Source organism: Tetrao urogallus, assembly GCF_951394365.1.
Source record: "Tetrao urogallus genome assembly, chromosome: 10".
Taxonomy (NCBI): Eukaryota; Metazoa; Chordata; class Aves; order Galliformes; family Phasianidae; genus Tetrao; species Tetrao urogallus.
Window position 1 is genome coordinate 13,523,215 of NC_136823.1, and position 15,320 is coordinate 13,538,534.

At 46.2% G+C, this 15,320-nt stretch overlaps 1 protein-coding gene across 4 annotated transcripts in view; it reads right to left on the reverse strand.

The window, feature by feature from the left end:
- Positions 1-15,320, reverse strand: part of CADPS (calcium dependent secretion activator) — a gene marked incomplete at both ends in the record, with an annotated part of 173,015 nt that overhangs the window by 128,937 nt on the left and 28,758 nt on the right. For all 4 annotated transcript variants that reach the window (XM_079540332.1, XM_079540330.1, XM_079540329.1 and 1 more), the window contains one exon: positions 13,264-13,596. In XM_079540332.1, the coding sequence (XP_079396458.1) occupies positions 13,264-13,596 (333 nt within the window). The remainder of the gene's footprint in view (positions 1-13,263; positions 13,597-15,320) is intronic.

Here is a 15,320-nt window from a genome sequence, read left to right on the forward strand (position 1 = left end):
CACTGATAACAGAAGTGAGACTGCCTGTTCTGTATTCCACTGGGAAAAAGCAGCAATCCTCTTCCAGCTTCTCTGAAACCACCTCCCACCTGTGACAGATGTGTGCTTCCCATCAGGTGAAGTGAATAGAGTAGGCTGAGAAAGCAGCCTTGCTGGGCCAGATGCTGCCTTGGATAAGATCAATTGAAGAGGGGATGAGACGTAAGTGTGAGAGGGATAAAATGGGCTAAGCAGAAAACCCACCCTACCCTCTTCATGTATTTATTTTTCCTCTCCACCTTAAGCTGTCTGCAGAGCACCTGGCTGTGCCATCACACCTCACCCCACTCACTGCCAGTCTAACACCATCCACAGGCAAACATGAGCCCGGCACAAAGCAGCTGCTGCTCCCCATAAGCAGTCCTCCTTCGACAGCAGTACTGGGAACGTGCTGTGCAGAATCTTGTGGCCAGGGCTGGCAGGGAAAGCACTTCCCATCTGCACCCCAATCATCATGCAGAACTGCTCAGGTGCACACTGCTGGCAGCTCTCTTGCCTGCACAATAACACACACTAGGAACATGCGTCATCTGGACTAGATTTCATGTCTAGTCCAAAATGTACAACAAATAACTATTTGCACAGCACAAACCTTGTAACTTCTGCTTCTGTGCAGATGGGAATCTATAACAAGTTTAATCTGGCAAAGCAGTATCCTCTCCTGCATAACGCCCATAAAACAGCCTGCAGTTGCTACATAAAGGCTGTATCTTGCAATCAAACTTATCTACAAGAGCTTATCTACTTGAAAAACACATGGTGTGTGCCTTCAGGAGACAGAAATTGCAGCAACCTTTGTTCCTCCAGCACTGCCTGCCCAGGAGCACAGCTGGCACCTCCCTGCCTGCACCCTGAAGGATGTCCCTGTGTGTGTACATGCGTGGTTCCAGACTGCTGTGAACAGATCCCATTGCCTCAAGCCATTTCCCGGGTAAGCCAAACTTCCTCCCCCTTTCACGTGACTCTTAAGCCTTTCCAATACAGTTCTATAGCACGGATCTCATGTTCTGATGCAGAAGTAGAGGTCTTCTTACCACATTAGAGACGGACAACACATCCCCCGTTGTTATCTAGGGTGACCATGCTGAGGGCAGGCCAACTCAGATCTAATAGAGTCTGTCCCTGTTGACTTCCAGTTACATCTGGCTTAATGCTGTTTACACCTTTTCCAGCAGGACATCACCTGACCCCATCGTCTCCTCTGCTCACCAGCCCTTCCCGCTAGCTGCAGCCTCCGCACAGCACTAACCCACACAGAAAGTTTTGTTATTGATGATTCTTATGAACTCTCTGTCTTTGGACAGCAGCAATTTACTTCTGATCCATGTCTGGCATCCAGTAATTTCATGCAACAGTGGAGAGAGCTCCCGTTCTGCTGTGCACACTGGTGCAGCACGAAGCCATGCTGAGGCAGGCTGCCTGCATTCCTGGCCTTGTATCCCACACTGCCCTGACTCTGCTCTGCCTCTGTCGCTGCCCCTCCACAGCTGAGATGCAGTCTGAGGGATGCAGCTGGATGGTCCTTCCAACCGAAGCCATTCTGTGATTCCCCACACCGCTAACTAGAATGCTACAGCTTTACAGTGGGCCATACTCTGACATGACAAATCCATTAGTTTTGCAGGTATGTTTGGGAGAAAAATAGATACTTGATATTGCTTATGTTTTTAGACCTACAAGGGATGAAACTGCAACTAGCATTATGATAGGAAAGTTTAATGATCCCAATTATCTCTTTGGATGCATCTTTGCCTCTTCTCATCCACACAAATAAAATTTCTACCAGCTGCCAGGCACTCTCAGCTGTTTTGCAATCGCCATAGGTAACTGCAGAACAGATTGACCAGGCAGTGACCCTGAACAATTGCCTATGTTAAGTGGCAATAAAGAAGACCAGGAGTTGCAGGGCTGGCAACAGAGAAGCCCAGGAAGGGGCAGGGCTGTGTGCTGGAAATGGGCTCCAGCAGCACCCATGGGAGGGGCCCAAGGCATCCCTCAGCATCCTCCTCTTTTGAGGACCATGCTGTCAGTGGGGACTCCCTAAGGGAAGCTGTTGCACCGGCCTCAAAGAAACCATGCAGGCCTCCTCATAATACTGCAGATGTTAATGAGAGCATGTGCTGCTGTACACTTGCAAGCCATCACCATAATTTATCACAGATCCTTGACAGCACATAACCCATTATTTATAGCGTTTTGCTCTTCACTAATCTAACCTGTGTTATCCCCTCCAGCTTTGTTCACCCCAAGCAGATCCAAAACAAGCTGCTTTCCCTTGACCTGACAGCCACTCTCCTCCACAAAGTTATTTTGGAATCATTTAGGCAGTGGCAGTCACAGCTCTTTCAGCTAATTTACCCTCAATTGCTATTTAACCATCTGAGCACAACCGTTCCCAGCCAAAATCTACTGCGAGGAAGGAAAAGGCCAATTGAAGAGAAAATACACGAGCAGAAAGGTGAATGAAGAACCAAATTGGAAAACGATGGAAAAGGCTATTTTCTATATTTTTGAGAATTTGGGTATGCACAGAGAGGGAAGAGACTCCAAGCCACGAGGAGACAGCAGGGACGGTGATGAAGGAGCTGCAGTGCTGATAAGCTCCATGTGAAAGAAAAAAAGAAGGCTGAGATTTAAAATGATTTTAGAACAAAATAAAATACTGCAATTGGCAAATAATATTCTCATCAGACATAACGGCCTCACCAATTTAATTAATGTGCCAATAATTTCACCATGAAACCGCATCTCGGCTTTGTGGCTATTTTTATCAGTTCTGTTCTCAGCTCTGCACACACGTAAGGCTCCTGGAAGTCAAGCACGTGCCTGCAGTTATTTCACCAGTGTTACACAACACCAGCTTGGCAGCTAACCAGCAGAAATATCAGCGGGACAAATGACTGGTGTTAAGAACAAGTAAGAGACCATTTAATTACTCCGCTATTACAATGTTATACTTCAAACCGCCCACAAGACTTTCTCACTGCCTTCTCTGAACTTAGCAAGGCGACTAATGAAGCTACTTAGGCTTAAAAACCTTCCCCAAAAGCCAATGGCTCAGGGTCAGGTGTAGTGCCACGTTGTGAGGAGAGGCTGACTTCCTTGCGGTAACTCAATGGCAAACGCCCACAGTACCCAGATCTACAGCATCCATGGATGGGCAAAGCACACAGGCCCTCTAAGTCCAACCTAATGCTGGCTGCTTAACTCCTAGAGCTGCATGCATTTCTCTCACCTTTTAACTCTCCCCATGCTGTGTGAACTTCGGCTCGATACTGCCTTTAATATCAAAATACTTTTTGGAAAGGAAGGTTGCTATGCCATCATTCCCTCACTGAAACAAGGGGATGTGACTGCTTTCTCCCTTTCATTGCTGACTGCAACGGCTTTTATACAAAGGCTACACAAATGAGTGATGAAGATGATGGTGTCATCACTACATCCCTCCCAGCTTCTTATTGCCACCTTTTGCTGAGATAAAAGAACTGGGCAAAAGCTACAAGACACAAAGACCCATAATCATGCCTGCTAGGAGACATCACTTCCTGCATTAAACAGTGAAGCCTCTTTGATGGAGGCCTGCAGTTTTATAGAACACTATCAGAGCTGCCTTTTCAACACGAGAGGCTGTATTTTAACGTCTTGCATTGAATTCCCCATTGAGCTGTGCTCTAATTTCTCACAAAACAAGCAGGATCAGATGATCCAGAAGAACATAGGATACTGAATACGAAAACTCAACACTGAAAGTGTGGTAAAGAGCAGCTTATGTAAGTTGCATTCCCTTTACGTAGGGATATTGACACTGAGCCCCTGAGATGCAGGAAATTCACTTTGTTGATAACTTCCCAATTTGTAGCCTGCTCAGTGGGAACAAATATGTGCCCGTTTAGGCATCTGTCTGAAGAAATCCTTGACCTCTCATTTCTCTTAAGAAATACACCTACTTTTTATTTTTATTTTGGTTCTTTTTAAGATGCAGACCAGAAGATTAACCCAGCAGTATTTCATATTCATGCAGTGCTTTCTATGGCCAGATCCATCTGATTTCCAAAGTACTTCTGAATTAAAATGACATTGTCTATCACATCCCAAGCTGTGGCATGAAACGTTTGTCATGTAGCACAGCAACACCAGTAGTCTGAAGAATGAAATGCAGAGAGTGGAGGAAAGAACTGGTGAATAACTTTTTGGTTTTAAATAATTCTCTTTTCTGCAATACTGAACACCATATGGGTTGCAAAGGGGAAGAGGCAGCCTTGGAGAAACCATTTCTTTCAGAAATGAAGATTAGAGAAAACACAGTAAAACATTAATAAGGAACTTTCAAAATATTCACTGAGCAGATGACGCATGTCACAAGAATGATCGCTCTATTTCAGACAGTAAAAAGGAAATTGAAAGAGAATTGTGTGGCATTAGGCTGCAGCAGCTCAGAGAAAAGCAGCCCTGATGCTCAGATAAGATATTTCTGGTGGGAATGAAGACCATGGACTTCTGGATGTTTCTGGTGGGAATGAAGACCATGGAGTCCTGGCACCAGCCTCCAGCACAGCCACAAAGAGCCATGGCTACACATCACCTCTGTTACACGTCACCACTGCCCACGTGAAAGGCACTGAGGGTCTCCTGGGAAAGCGGCAGTATTTCTGTGATAAAATGCACATGTGGGGATTGAAAGAGCTGCAAAGCACTGAGATTTTCATGGGGAATTCAAATTAAAGACCTACGAGCAAAATTAAATTCTAGCCGCTGCATTGTTTTTCTAGTTAAAAGGAAGAGAGAGGCATTAACATAGTGCAGGGTCATGCACCAGTTATGTCTTATTAAGTATTCCAGCCTTCCTCAAGTTAAGCATCCCATATGGGTTCTTTTGCAGTTAGCAGTTAGTTGCTTAAAGAGAGAGAGGTCTGGATAACACCCCTTCTGTCTCTGAAGGCCTCCTGGGCTGATTGACAGGAACATGTACTGCAGGGAACAAATGCTGCCGAAATAAAAAACAAGACTGCTTTCTCAGAAGGGAGCCAGTGGGGTCATTCCTTTGTCACGTCTTCTGCTCGCCATCTTTGGTTGAGGGAAAGACAAAGAGGAGGGGTGACATTTTCCTTTCCTAATAAAAACACAAGGCATGCTGAGGAACTTCTTTTTACTTCTGATGGCTTGCTCTGAGTCCAAAGCTAGAGCAATGAGGGATGGCTTGAAATAAACATGATATTTTGAGAGGTGAGTCCCACCTTCAGGAACCAGGCCACGTAGAAGCCGAACTCAAAATCCTCCACAAAACCCACTGCAGTTAAATTCTAGACTGCTTAATGGGAGATCAGTGATAAAATGTCTATTTTTTAATTACTGCCTTTTGTCACCATACCCAACCATTTTTGAACAGGGTTTGTCTTGGCTTTGCCCTGGGCAGACCCACAGGGTGTTGAGAGGATGTGGAGATCATTAGGGCTGTCAGTGCAAAGAGGTTTCCCTGAATTCAGTAACCTCTCCATTTGCTCCCCAACTTTTCACCAGCAGTTTCCTCTCTGCCAACACAAAGGGAAGCACCTTTGTAATGTCTATTTTGCCATCCCAAATCTCCTCTCCAATGAAATGCTTTCAGGTTACATTTCCCTTATACCGCCACATTTAATGATGCTCAAAAACTTTTCCTGTTTCTCTAGCTTCTGCAAAACCCTCCCCAGTGCTTCAGCATCTCCCTGCATACAGCTGTGCCAGGGAATGTCCACTTTCCTGCCCTCCCATGGGCTCTGATCTGCTCCTGTGACAAAGCTGAGCACTGGAAGCTGCCAGGCAGCAGCACAGGCAGAAGGCACTGACACAGCTCTCCAGCTAAAAATCTGAGGATGAAAGTGTTACCCTTCCCAGAGCTCTCTGCTAGCCTGCAAGTGTCAGCATCAGCAGATCAGCCTACAATTCAGTCCTTTGGATTTTTTTCCCAGCTGGTCCTACTAGATGGCAGGAATAGGCTGCTTAGCTTAGTCTTTCCCAAATGCAAGGTGGTGGCAAGAAATCGGAATGATATTAATAAATATGCATTTGAAATGAGGCTTCTGATTCAGTGAAAAAAAGTCAGTCTGGCTAAGAAGCAGGAAAGTCATGCCAACAAATAGATTGCTGGTGAAAGAAGAGAATTAGCAGTCCCTAAATAGAGAGGTTAAGGTAGATTGAAAATGTCAAGCCATTGATATTTCATAAGGTAACCATGGTTATTTTACGCATTCCTTTGCAGCATGAATGCAGTTGATGAGAAGTATTCATGGGCCAACTGAAACAAAAATAAAACTGAAGAGATATCTCAGTGGTAATCAGTCCACAAAGACAACAAAGAACATTCTGCTGACACCACACCACAGAAAAACCCTCACTAAATAGAAGAATAAAAAAAACACTTTCACAAAAGGATGAACATCTTGAAAATCACCCTCACTTCAACCCCAATGTACCTGCAGGGATCAATACTGCTGAGTAGGACAGATCTGGTGTGATGCATGAAGCTGCCCACGTGGCCCTCTGGATAAAGCACAACTGTAATTTAATTTGCACGAGCTGTTGGAAATGCAGAGGGATGCTGCAGTCCCTCAGTGCTGCCCATTGACAGTGTCACTAACGGGCTGTGTGTGTCAGTCCTCTCTGCTGCAGCTTGAGATAATTTGCGTGCTTCTTCCATTAGAGCAGCAAGCTCTTGGTCACATTTGCCTTGTTGGCTGGGGTCACCAGTCACTGGGATGACAGGAGAGGGCATCAGGGAGATCAGAAGGGATGTGGGACAGGGAATGGTAAAGGCGTCCACTTGTGACAAATGACTGTGTGCTCCATTAAGCAAATCAAAAAGAACTTTGTCTTGAATTAGCCCTGTGGGTTTCTGCAGCAAAAACATTTTGTACCCCAGAAGAGAGCTGAAATGAGAGGCTGCTACTATGAGCCCAGAGCCTTTATGGATACCAAAACCTCTCCCTGCCCCTTGAATAACTTGCTACAGCAAGCACCAGTGACTGCTGACCTTTTGGTGGAACAAGTGACATCTGGCTTTGCTGCAGAAAGGCACCCGTACCCATCTGCCAGGGGGTGGCATGGGAAGGACTCAGCACAGAAGACTTCTCTAATCCCATAAATATCTCTGGTGAGCATCAGAAGCAAGCAACTCATTTTTCCCCTGCAAGTTTTCACTATTGTTGCATGACATTATAATTTCCCTGCTAAACATCTGCTCTATGGATGTATCCTAATCTGGTTTCTGTAAAGGGACTGTAAAACCAGAAGATGTCCATAGCGGGGCCAGAACTTGAAGTTCCTAGTGCACAAAAACATACATCCCAACTGGCAGCTAACAGGGTTAAAACACCCTCTGATTAAATGAAAGTATCTTTAATTAGTTTAATTGACCATGCCTCAGCCAAGACCATCTGCTCAGCAGCATTTGCCTTCTCTTTGCAGGAGCGATTGATCAGCCATAGCTGGAGAATACAGCATTAGGCTGCATCAGATTTATTTTGTTTAATAGAAAAGCTAATTTGCTTTAAATTTAATTACAGGGGCCAAGATTGCTCTCTCAGTCCATTACAGCACAGAACATGGGCTGACCCTACAGCTAACAAACCCACACAGGCGTCCTTACACGTCCTGCACAGACCCAACACCCAGTGCTGCACAGACTGCCCTGGCACAGACTGACTGATGCATTTTCCTCCCCCAAACACAGCAGTGATGTGACACACACCAGGCCAGCAGCACTGCCACCACATCCTTCCATCACCTGCTTTACCCCCAGTTCTCAGCACCTCCTCCCTCCCATGCAAACACAGCTCTTCAAAGCAAAAGAAGGGCAATTTCCCTTCTTCTTGAGTCACTGCGTGCATCCACACTGCACTATTACAAAGGGGGAAATTCCATTCACTTCCCAATGCTTATTCCTTTTTCAATTTCCCATCCAGCCCTAAATCACGGCTGTCCTTCGGAGTGGCTGCAGCTGACAGGCACACTGTGGCTGCCATGGGCTGCTACAAGAGTAATTACAACCCTGCAGAAGGCTCTGGGCTGCCATTTCTGTTTCCATGGAAATAAATACTGAATTACTGAAAACAGAGTATGATGCTTTATGGATTTTGAGGCTTTTGATCGTCTTGAAAGCCCCTCAGCCCGTTTTTGTTGGCGGCAGCTTTGTTCTAAGGGAGGCAAGGGGATGACGCTGCTGGTGCAGGGATCAGTGGAGCGACCAAAAGGTGTTTCATAGGAGTGAAAGGGGGTAGGAAAAAAGGAAATGGGCTCAGGCCAATGCTCTGGGCCTTGGCAAAGAACACGGGCAGCCCTTGGCTCTGTGCGATCATCTGCTGTGCCCTTTGCAAGGGTCAACAGAGCTAGCACTAAACATCCAGCACACTACTGATGGCCATTTCATAGACTTTGAGCTCCAGAATGAAGCTAAAATGAAAAGGAACTGCTCTCTTCTCCAAAATTCTCACACGGGGAGCAGAAAATAGTGATCTGATGCTAAAAAGCATCCCTGAAATGAAGGCACAGATGCCCACAGACAGGTAACCCCATGCTGTGTGCAATGACCCTGGGCTCAGCCCTCATTGCATGGTGTGGCTGGGAATTTTTCATCAGAAAAGAGATAAGCGCATGGTTCTGGGAGGAGACACAAACTAAGCTTCAATTCTGAGGTCAGCCTAACCTTCATCCTGCTGTCTGTGTTACTGAAGGCCTCACATTCTGCCCCAATGTGTTCCAGCCCTGGAACAAAGCAGACAACATCCTCCAAGCAACACCACAGCACCTCTGCCAACAATCACCCTCAGGTCTCAACACACCACACTAAAATCAGGTTCAGGAAAACCAACTGAATGGAAGAGATGAATTGTGGAATCATAGAATCATCAAGGTTGGAAATGATCTCTACAGCCATCTAGTCCACTCACTTACCATCAATACTGCCTACTGACCACATCCCTCAGTGCCACATCTCCATGGCTCAGGAGCCCCTCCAGGGACAGTGACTCCACCATTCCCCGAGCAGCAGTGCCAGTGCATCACCACTCTTTTGGATTAGAAGATTTTCCTAATATCCAACCCAAAAGGATGAAGGATGAGTAGGAGAGATACCACTGTGGTGGATCATCTATAATTCTGAATTGAGCTAAAATCAAATATTTGATCTGGGACAGAAATTCTAAATATCTTTTCTATTAGTAGCTCTGGAACCAATTTTTTTGGCAAGGGAGCTTTCTGCTTTGTGAGAGATGTCAGCCTGCGGACACAGCATCCTAATTCAGCTGGATAAATAAAAGTCACAACAGTGCATTCCAGTTTTGAGCCAGCTCTGGCTGGTAAGATTTGGGTTGAAAAGCTTTCTAGCTGAGATCACAGGTCCTTAAAGCACGCAAAATAACTGCAGAGAAGAGTGGCGTTGATCCCTTTAGGTGATACAGGGGCTTGGTATGTGCTCTGTGCTGTACCACACACACGTGCATGCAACTTACACCTACAACCCAGATGGACAGGAACAGATGTTGAAAGAACGTGACCTTCAACCATGCATTACTATGTATTACTCAGCAGGTCGACATGCCTATATTCAGCCACTTGTTTCTCATTCTAAGGGAATTAGGTGAAATTGGAAGCTTAGCACAGACATTTTTCGGATAGAACAGAAATGCCATGGAATGCTTCAGGCCTTGGGAGGAAGAGAAAGCCTGATTGTGCAGCCTGTGAATTCAGGCAATGCTGCAGGGACAGCCTGAGAGCCCAGTGCGGGCAGACAGAAGCACACAGCTTATCAGAGATTGGCTCTGGATGGGATCACTGCAGCTGGATTAACTGAACAGCACTCGACTGCATCTCCTCTTCAGTGTGTGCTAAAAATGACTTTCAGACACAGTATGAGATAGAGAAGTAAATCACTGCCCTACAGATGGGGAATAACAAGACCACAGCCTGATTTCCAGAGATGCTGTTGCAATTCAGCCATCAAAGTCAGTGTGAAATAGAGAGCTGGGCCGAAGGAAAAGCTGACTGCAGCAAAGAGCCGAGTTTGGAAATACCCAACACCTTAAAATAACATTTGTTTCTCCTGCATGACTCCTCCACAGCTCATCGCAAGGCCCAAGCCCTGAGTTTTGGAGCAGAACCCCAAACCTCCAACACCTCTCCCTCAGCAGAGACACCAACCCCGGTGGAGCAGAAACGCCAATCCACACTGCGCGTGTTATGCAAAGCCAGAAAGCACAACTTCAGTGTCTCTGTATTATTTAAAACGCTCTAGTCAGAGGCTGTGCCTAACAACACTTTCCTCCAAATGCATTTTGCTACAGCACTGCTTCCCATCTTTGTTTCCTAAATGCTTTTCCAACCACATCAGTCCCTTTTGCTGTCTCAGATCCTGCTGTATCATCTCTATCGCATTAAGAACTCACTCATCTCGTACCACCTGGGGATACTGCATTGAAAAAAATCCCTTTGGAAATCCTCCTCTTGCATAAATGAAATAATATTTCAGATGTGAACAGAAATACAGTTCCAGTGATGCAATCTTTATGCAATTAGTGAGTACGATGCAATAGGAGAGCACACAAGAGAAAGGCTCCTTGCTCCACAATGAACTTCAAGCAACTTTTTGGGATTCAGCACCATTCCTGCTCACTCTTTCCCCTACCAACGTCTTCCTTTTGCTTAGAGTTTATCCACAAACAGAACACACAACGTATTTTGCTCTTCAGAAACAGGTGACGGGAGTTTCAATTAGGTTATTAAGAAAAAGATTTAACTTCCAATTAACTCAGATGAAACAAATCATACCTCAGTAATTTAACTCAGTACCCAACCATTTTACCCAGCCCAAGTCAGGGAAGCAAAATAATTGGACTGACTGAAATAAATCAGGACTGAAATAAAACACTCAATGAAAGCAGTGACCATTTTCAGGTGTGAGGGGCCACAAAGCTCTGAGCTGCAGCTCCTGCTGTATGTGCAGGCTGAGAGCTGCACAGGGAGCTCACTGCTGATCTGCAGCACAGGCTGACAGCCTGGGAGGGTGCTTGCAAAAAAGCACTTGTCAGGCAGATACGTTAAATGAGAATTGATGAAAATTCAAAGTTGGGGAGGGGAGACAGAGAAGCTGGAAGGAAATCGTGCAGGAGCATCGCCCAGCCCTGCCATGGCCACAGCACAACTGAAAGTACAGAACCTGCACCCATTCCCCCATACACAGCTGCACCCGGGGTCTTCCACCAGCCATAGGTAATTCAGGAAATCTATTCCATGACCAACATAAGCATTTAATCATAAGAGATGAAGAGGAAAAGGGGCAGCACAAACCACTGCTCAGTGCACATCAGTCACTGTGCCCAGCAGCTCTGCTGCAGAAAATACTCCAGACGAGTGATCTGCAGTTTTGGCTTGTGCTGGGAGCTGCCCATGGAACCTTATCCAACAAAACACCTTCAGGTTGCTAAGTTCTAATTATATCTCCTGCAACAGACTAACTAGGTAGGAGTGGACATCCACAGCAATTTTGGTGCTCCAAGGCAGGACCGAAGTGCTCAGCTCATCCTTGCTATGCAGGTACTAAGAAATGAGCAAATCTCATGCTAATACTCACTTCCAGCAGAAATTATGTCATTCTCTGGAAGCTCAAATTACAGGTTTGCCACCCCTGTATATCAGACAGAGACTCTCGGCTTCCAGAATACAGCTACAGCCTGCAACAGGAAATGGGTTGCTGCATACAAGAAGGCAATCTGCAGGGAGCAGCCAGTACAAATTGCCACTGGGTTCAAGGTGCCAGCCAGAGAGGCTCTCAAAAGCAGAGATCATCTACAGAGTAGTGCAGCAGAGACCAAATACTGCTTTCTGCATCCCTGGGAACCACAAAGCAAGAGAGTAAGATTACATGTTTACGCAAAGCCATCCAAGTTCCCGAGCTGTGTGCAGGTCAGGGAGGGTGGGAGACAGAGGGCTTGAGTGAGTACAGGTTAGGAAAAAACAACTGCAAAACTGACTCAGCTCTCAATCCACCACTGACAACATCGTGGTTTTGATTTTACAGAAGTTCTCCATCAGGGGATAGAAGCACAAAATCTAGTTTGTAAACGTAATTTATGAGGACTGATGCAGTCCTTGCTACTGCCTTTGCTGCGAACAAGCCTCAGTCAGGGACATTTATCCTCTCCCCACTCTGCCATAAAGGACTGAGATGAAGAACAAATGCGAGATAATTAAGCTCCTTACAGGATAAAAAAATACATCCAAAATAATTTCGCATGTCTTGAACAAGTTGGAAATGTCTAGACACAAGACAGAATTGGTCTCAAATGTATTTATTCCAATTAGAAGCTGATCCCCATAATTACAGGTTTTACTCCTCCTCCGAAAACTGTCCCTAGCATTACCACGCCCTTCCTGTGACTGCCATTCTTTATCCTGCTGAGATATCAATACCCAATGGAAGGACCACAATCTGGGGCCAGGCAGAGCGATGCGAGCAGCTCTGCAGCACCCAGCCCAGCATCCCTGGGGAACCAGATCTCTCTGAGGGCGAAAAAAGAGACATGGGAAAGGTTTGCATCCATCTAGGAACTTGCTGCAACCAGAGCAGCCCCAAGGCAGTGGAGATTTGGGATGTTCCCTGCTTTGGGAAGCAAAAGCCATGGGAAATGAGGCTCTGCTCTGCAGGCACACAGCCCTGCCCTGCAATCTACTGCTTCCCTCTCCCCTAAACAAGGGAGTTTGCATAAGATGTTCGCCCTCAGGGTAGCTGAGCTTCCAACACTAATAAGGTTATTGCAGGCTGCAATAAAGTGCTTCTGTCATTTAGGTGGGTGATGTGACAGCATAAAGGCAAGCAAGTCACAGCAAAACAGCCCTCTTGGGCCCCATCAAAGACCTGCTCAACCAGACACAGAGCTCAGGAATGAAATTTTCCCATCTCAGCAATTCTATGGGGTTTCAGGAAAGAAAACTTTTATAAAGACTATCTAAAATACCCACAGAAACCTCCAAGAAACCAACTAAGAGAAAAAAACACACACAAGAGAAGGAGGCCTGCTTGGACTGCCAGAACAGAACTGGCAGTGCACAAACCGCACCGCGAACCAAAATGCTTTTGCTTTTGGAAGTTCTCTCATTTCGTCAGACTCAGAGTCTCCAGTTTATAACGGTGGCATTTCCATCACCAATCACTTCCCCATGAACCCATTTCCCCCCGCGCTAGGAGGAGGACCTTACCTGACAAGCATTGTACAGCAGCTGATGCTCAAACTTCTTGATCCCCAAAATGTTCTGGAACATCTCGTAGAGCTGCTCCTTGCTGAGGATGAGCTCGGAGGCAGCGCTCGCCGTCATCCTGGCCTGCTGCTTGCGGGGATCCTCCTCGCCGCGGTAAATGGCATCAAACTTTGCCATCCAGGAGCTCAGGACCGTCTCCTTGCTGAGGCCATCAATTTCGGGCAGGCTGCGCACCCTCTTCTCAATGTGCTTCTTGAAGACCTCTCGGGAGTCATTGGCTGAGCACCCTCCGCTCTGCACCATCCTTGCAACGCGATCGCTTTTCAAAAACACCTGTGAGGAAAGAGTGAGTTCAATGGTGCTGGTTAAAAACAACCCCCCCCCGCTCCTGAAGGACCGCAAATAGCATTTCACTGCCAGGAAAAGCGCTAACTCATCACCAGCGTGCTTTCCAACTTCCCACTCAACAACCACATGCTGCCAGACTGACAGAGGCTGCATCTGTATGGTGTGATGTTAATGTAATCAGGTAAAGCTCCTGCTTTGTGTCTGCTAGAATGGAAACACTGTGATGCAGTGTAGGTCTTCAGGCCACACCACGCTTTGCCTGATAAGTAAATGCCATTCAGGAAAGAAGGATTATATTTTACTCTATCAAATGCTTTAATAAGAAAGTTATTGCATAACTATGTCCACCCAGTCAAATTCTGCCTTGCTAGCAGGAGTCCAGTCATCCTACTTCAGATCAACAGCATTGCATGGATCCATGTAGCCACGCATGGGGAAACCAGACTTACACCAAGCTACTAAACCAGACCAGATCATTGCAGGCCACCCTGCGAGGTGCAGGACATTAGCAGCAGGAGGGAGAAGACAGCTGATGAGGGTGTTCTTACCACTGCAAGAACAGAGGGTCCAGATGTAACAGGGCCCAGCACAGCAGGAGATTCCACAGGAGCCATAGAGAGCCAAGGGGTGAGAGGGTGACAGGGGAATGGTGTGCTAGCTCTCCCCCCTCCAAGCCCTGAAGGCAGAAGGGCAGTCAATGCCAAGTGAGAAGTGCTGTTTTATTAATGATGCTGAGAACTGACAAATGTGGCAGGTTGGGAAGAAGGTGTGCCAGCACAGGGGTGTATCTGTCAGCTTTCAATAATTAAAAAGCTCACGGATGACTTGAAGACGTGGTAGATTTTTGTATTGCTCAGCAACATGGTACTCTATGTTCCCAGATGCTCAGTAACACAGGTGTCCATCAGGAATGGAAGTGGGTCTTCCTCCAGGACCAGCCCACTTCTGAGAGCCTGTGCAGCAACAACACCAGCACACCCTTCTTATCTTTACAGTTTGAACACTGGTGATAACACCCTGGGTGTGCACAGGGGCTTTCAGGTTAGATAACAGGTGAGAGCTATCAGAATCTAAGCTCCCAGCACAGCCTGCAGCTGAGAAATTGCTCAGCTTGCTGACTTAGGTCACAGCCAATATCACTGCTGCACACAGCCTCGTCTTGCAACACTGGAACCAAGCCTGGAAAGTTGCTCTAACGGACAAACAGGGATGCATCATGCTTTTTGTGGCCTGAGTTATGCAGGGCAATTCTAGTGAAGCATCCAGTTGAACTGCAAACATATAGCTGTTGTTTGAAAGTTTGATTACTTGATGTAATTATATAGCACAGGACTCTGAAGCTGGTCAGGAGATGCTTTCAGACAGAGCCACCAGTGAAACAGGAATGCATTTTGTCTGTTTATAAGCAGTTCCATTTTCCTGCCCAATAATCTCCTCTAAACAAATTATGCTGCTCTTACATCCTAAAATGCAGCTCACGCCATCTTGAAAACTTTCTCTAAGAGCATCTGTTCAGCAAAGCTGTGATAAACTGAGGATCCCTTGACAATTTCTTTCCTGATAAGAGATGTAAATTACTCTCAGCTTCCTTCCTGTATGGAGAATGATGGAGAAGTAACTATTAGGCCAGTTTAATAGATTTAATCCAGGGATAATTTGTGCTTTCCTATCACAGAAGCAGCTGCTGTCAATTTTTTTCTTATAGAGTT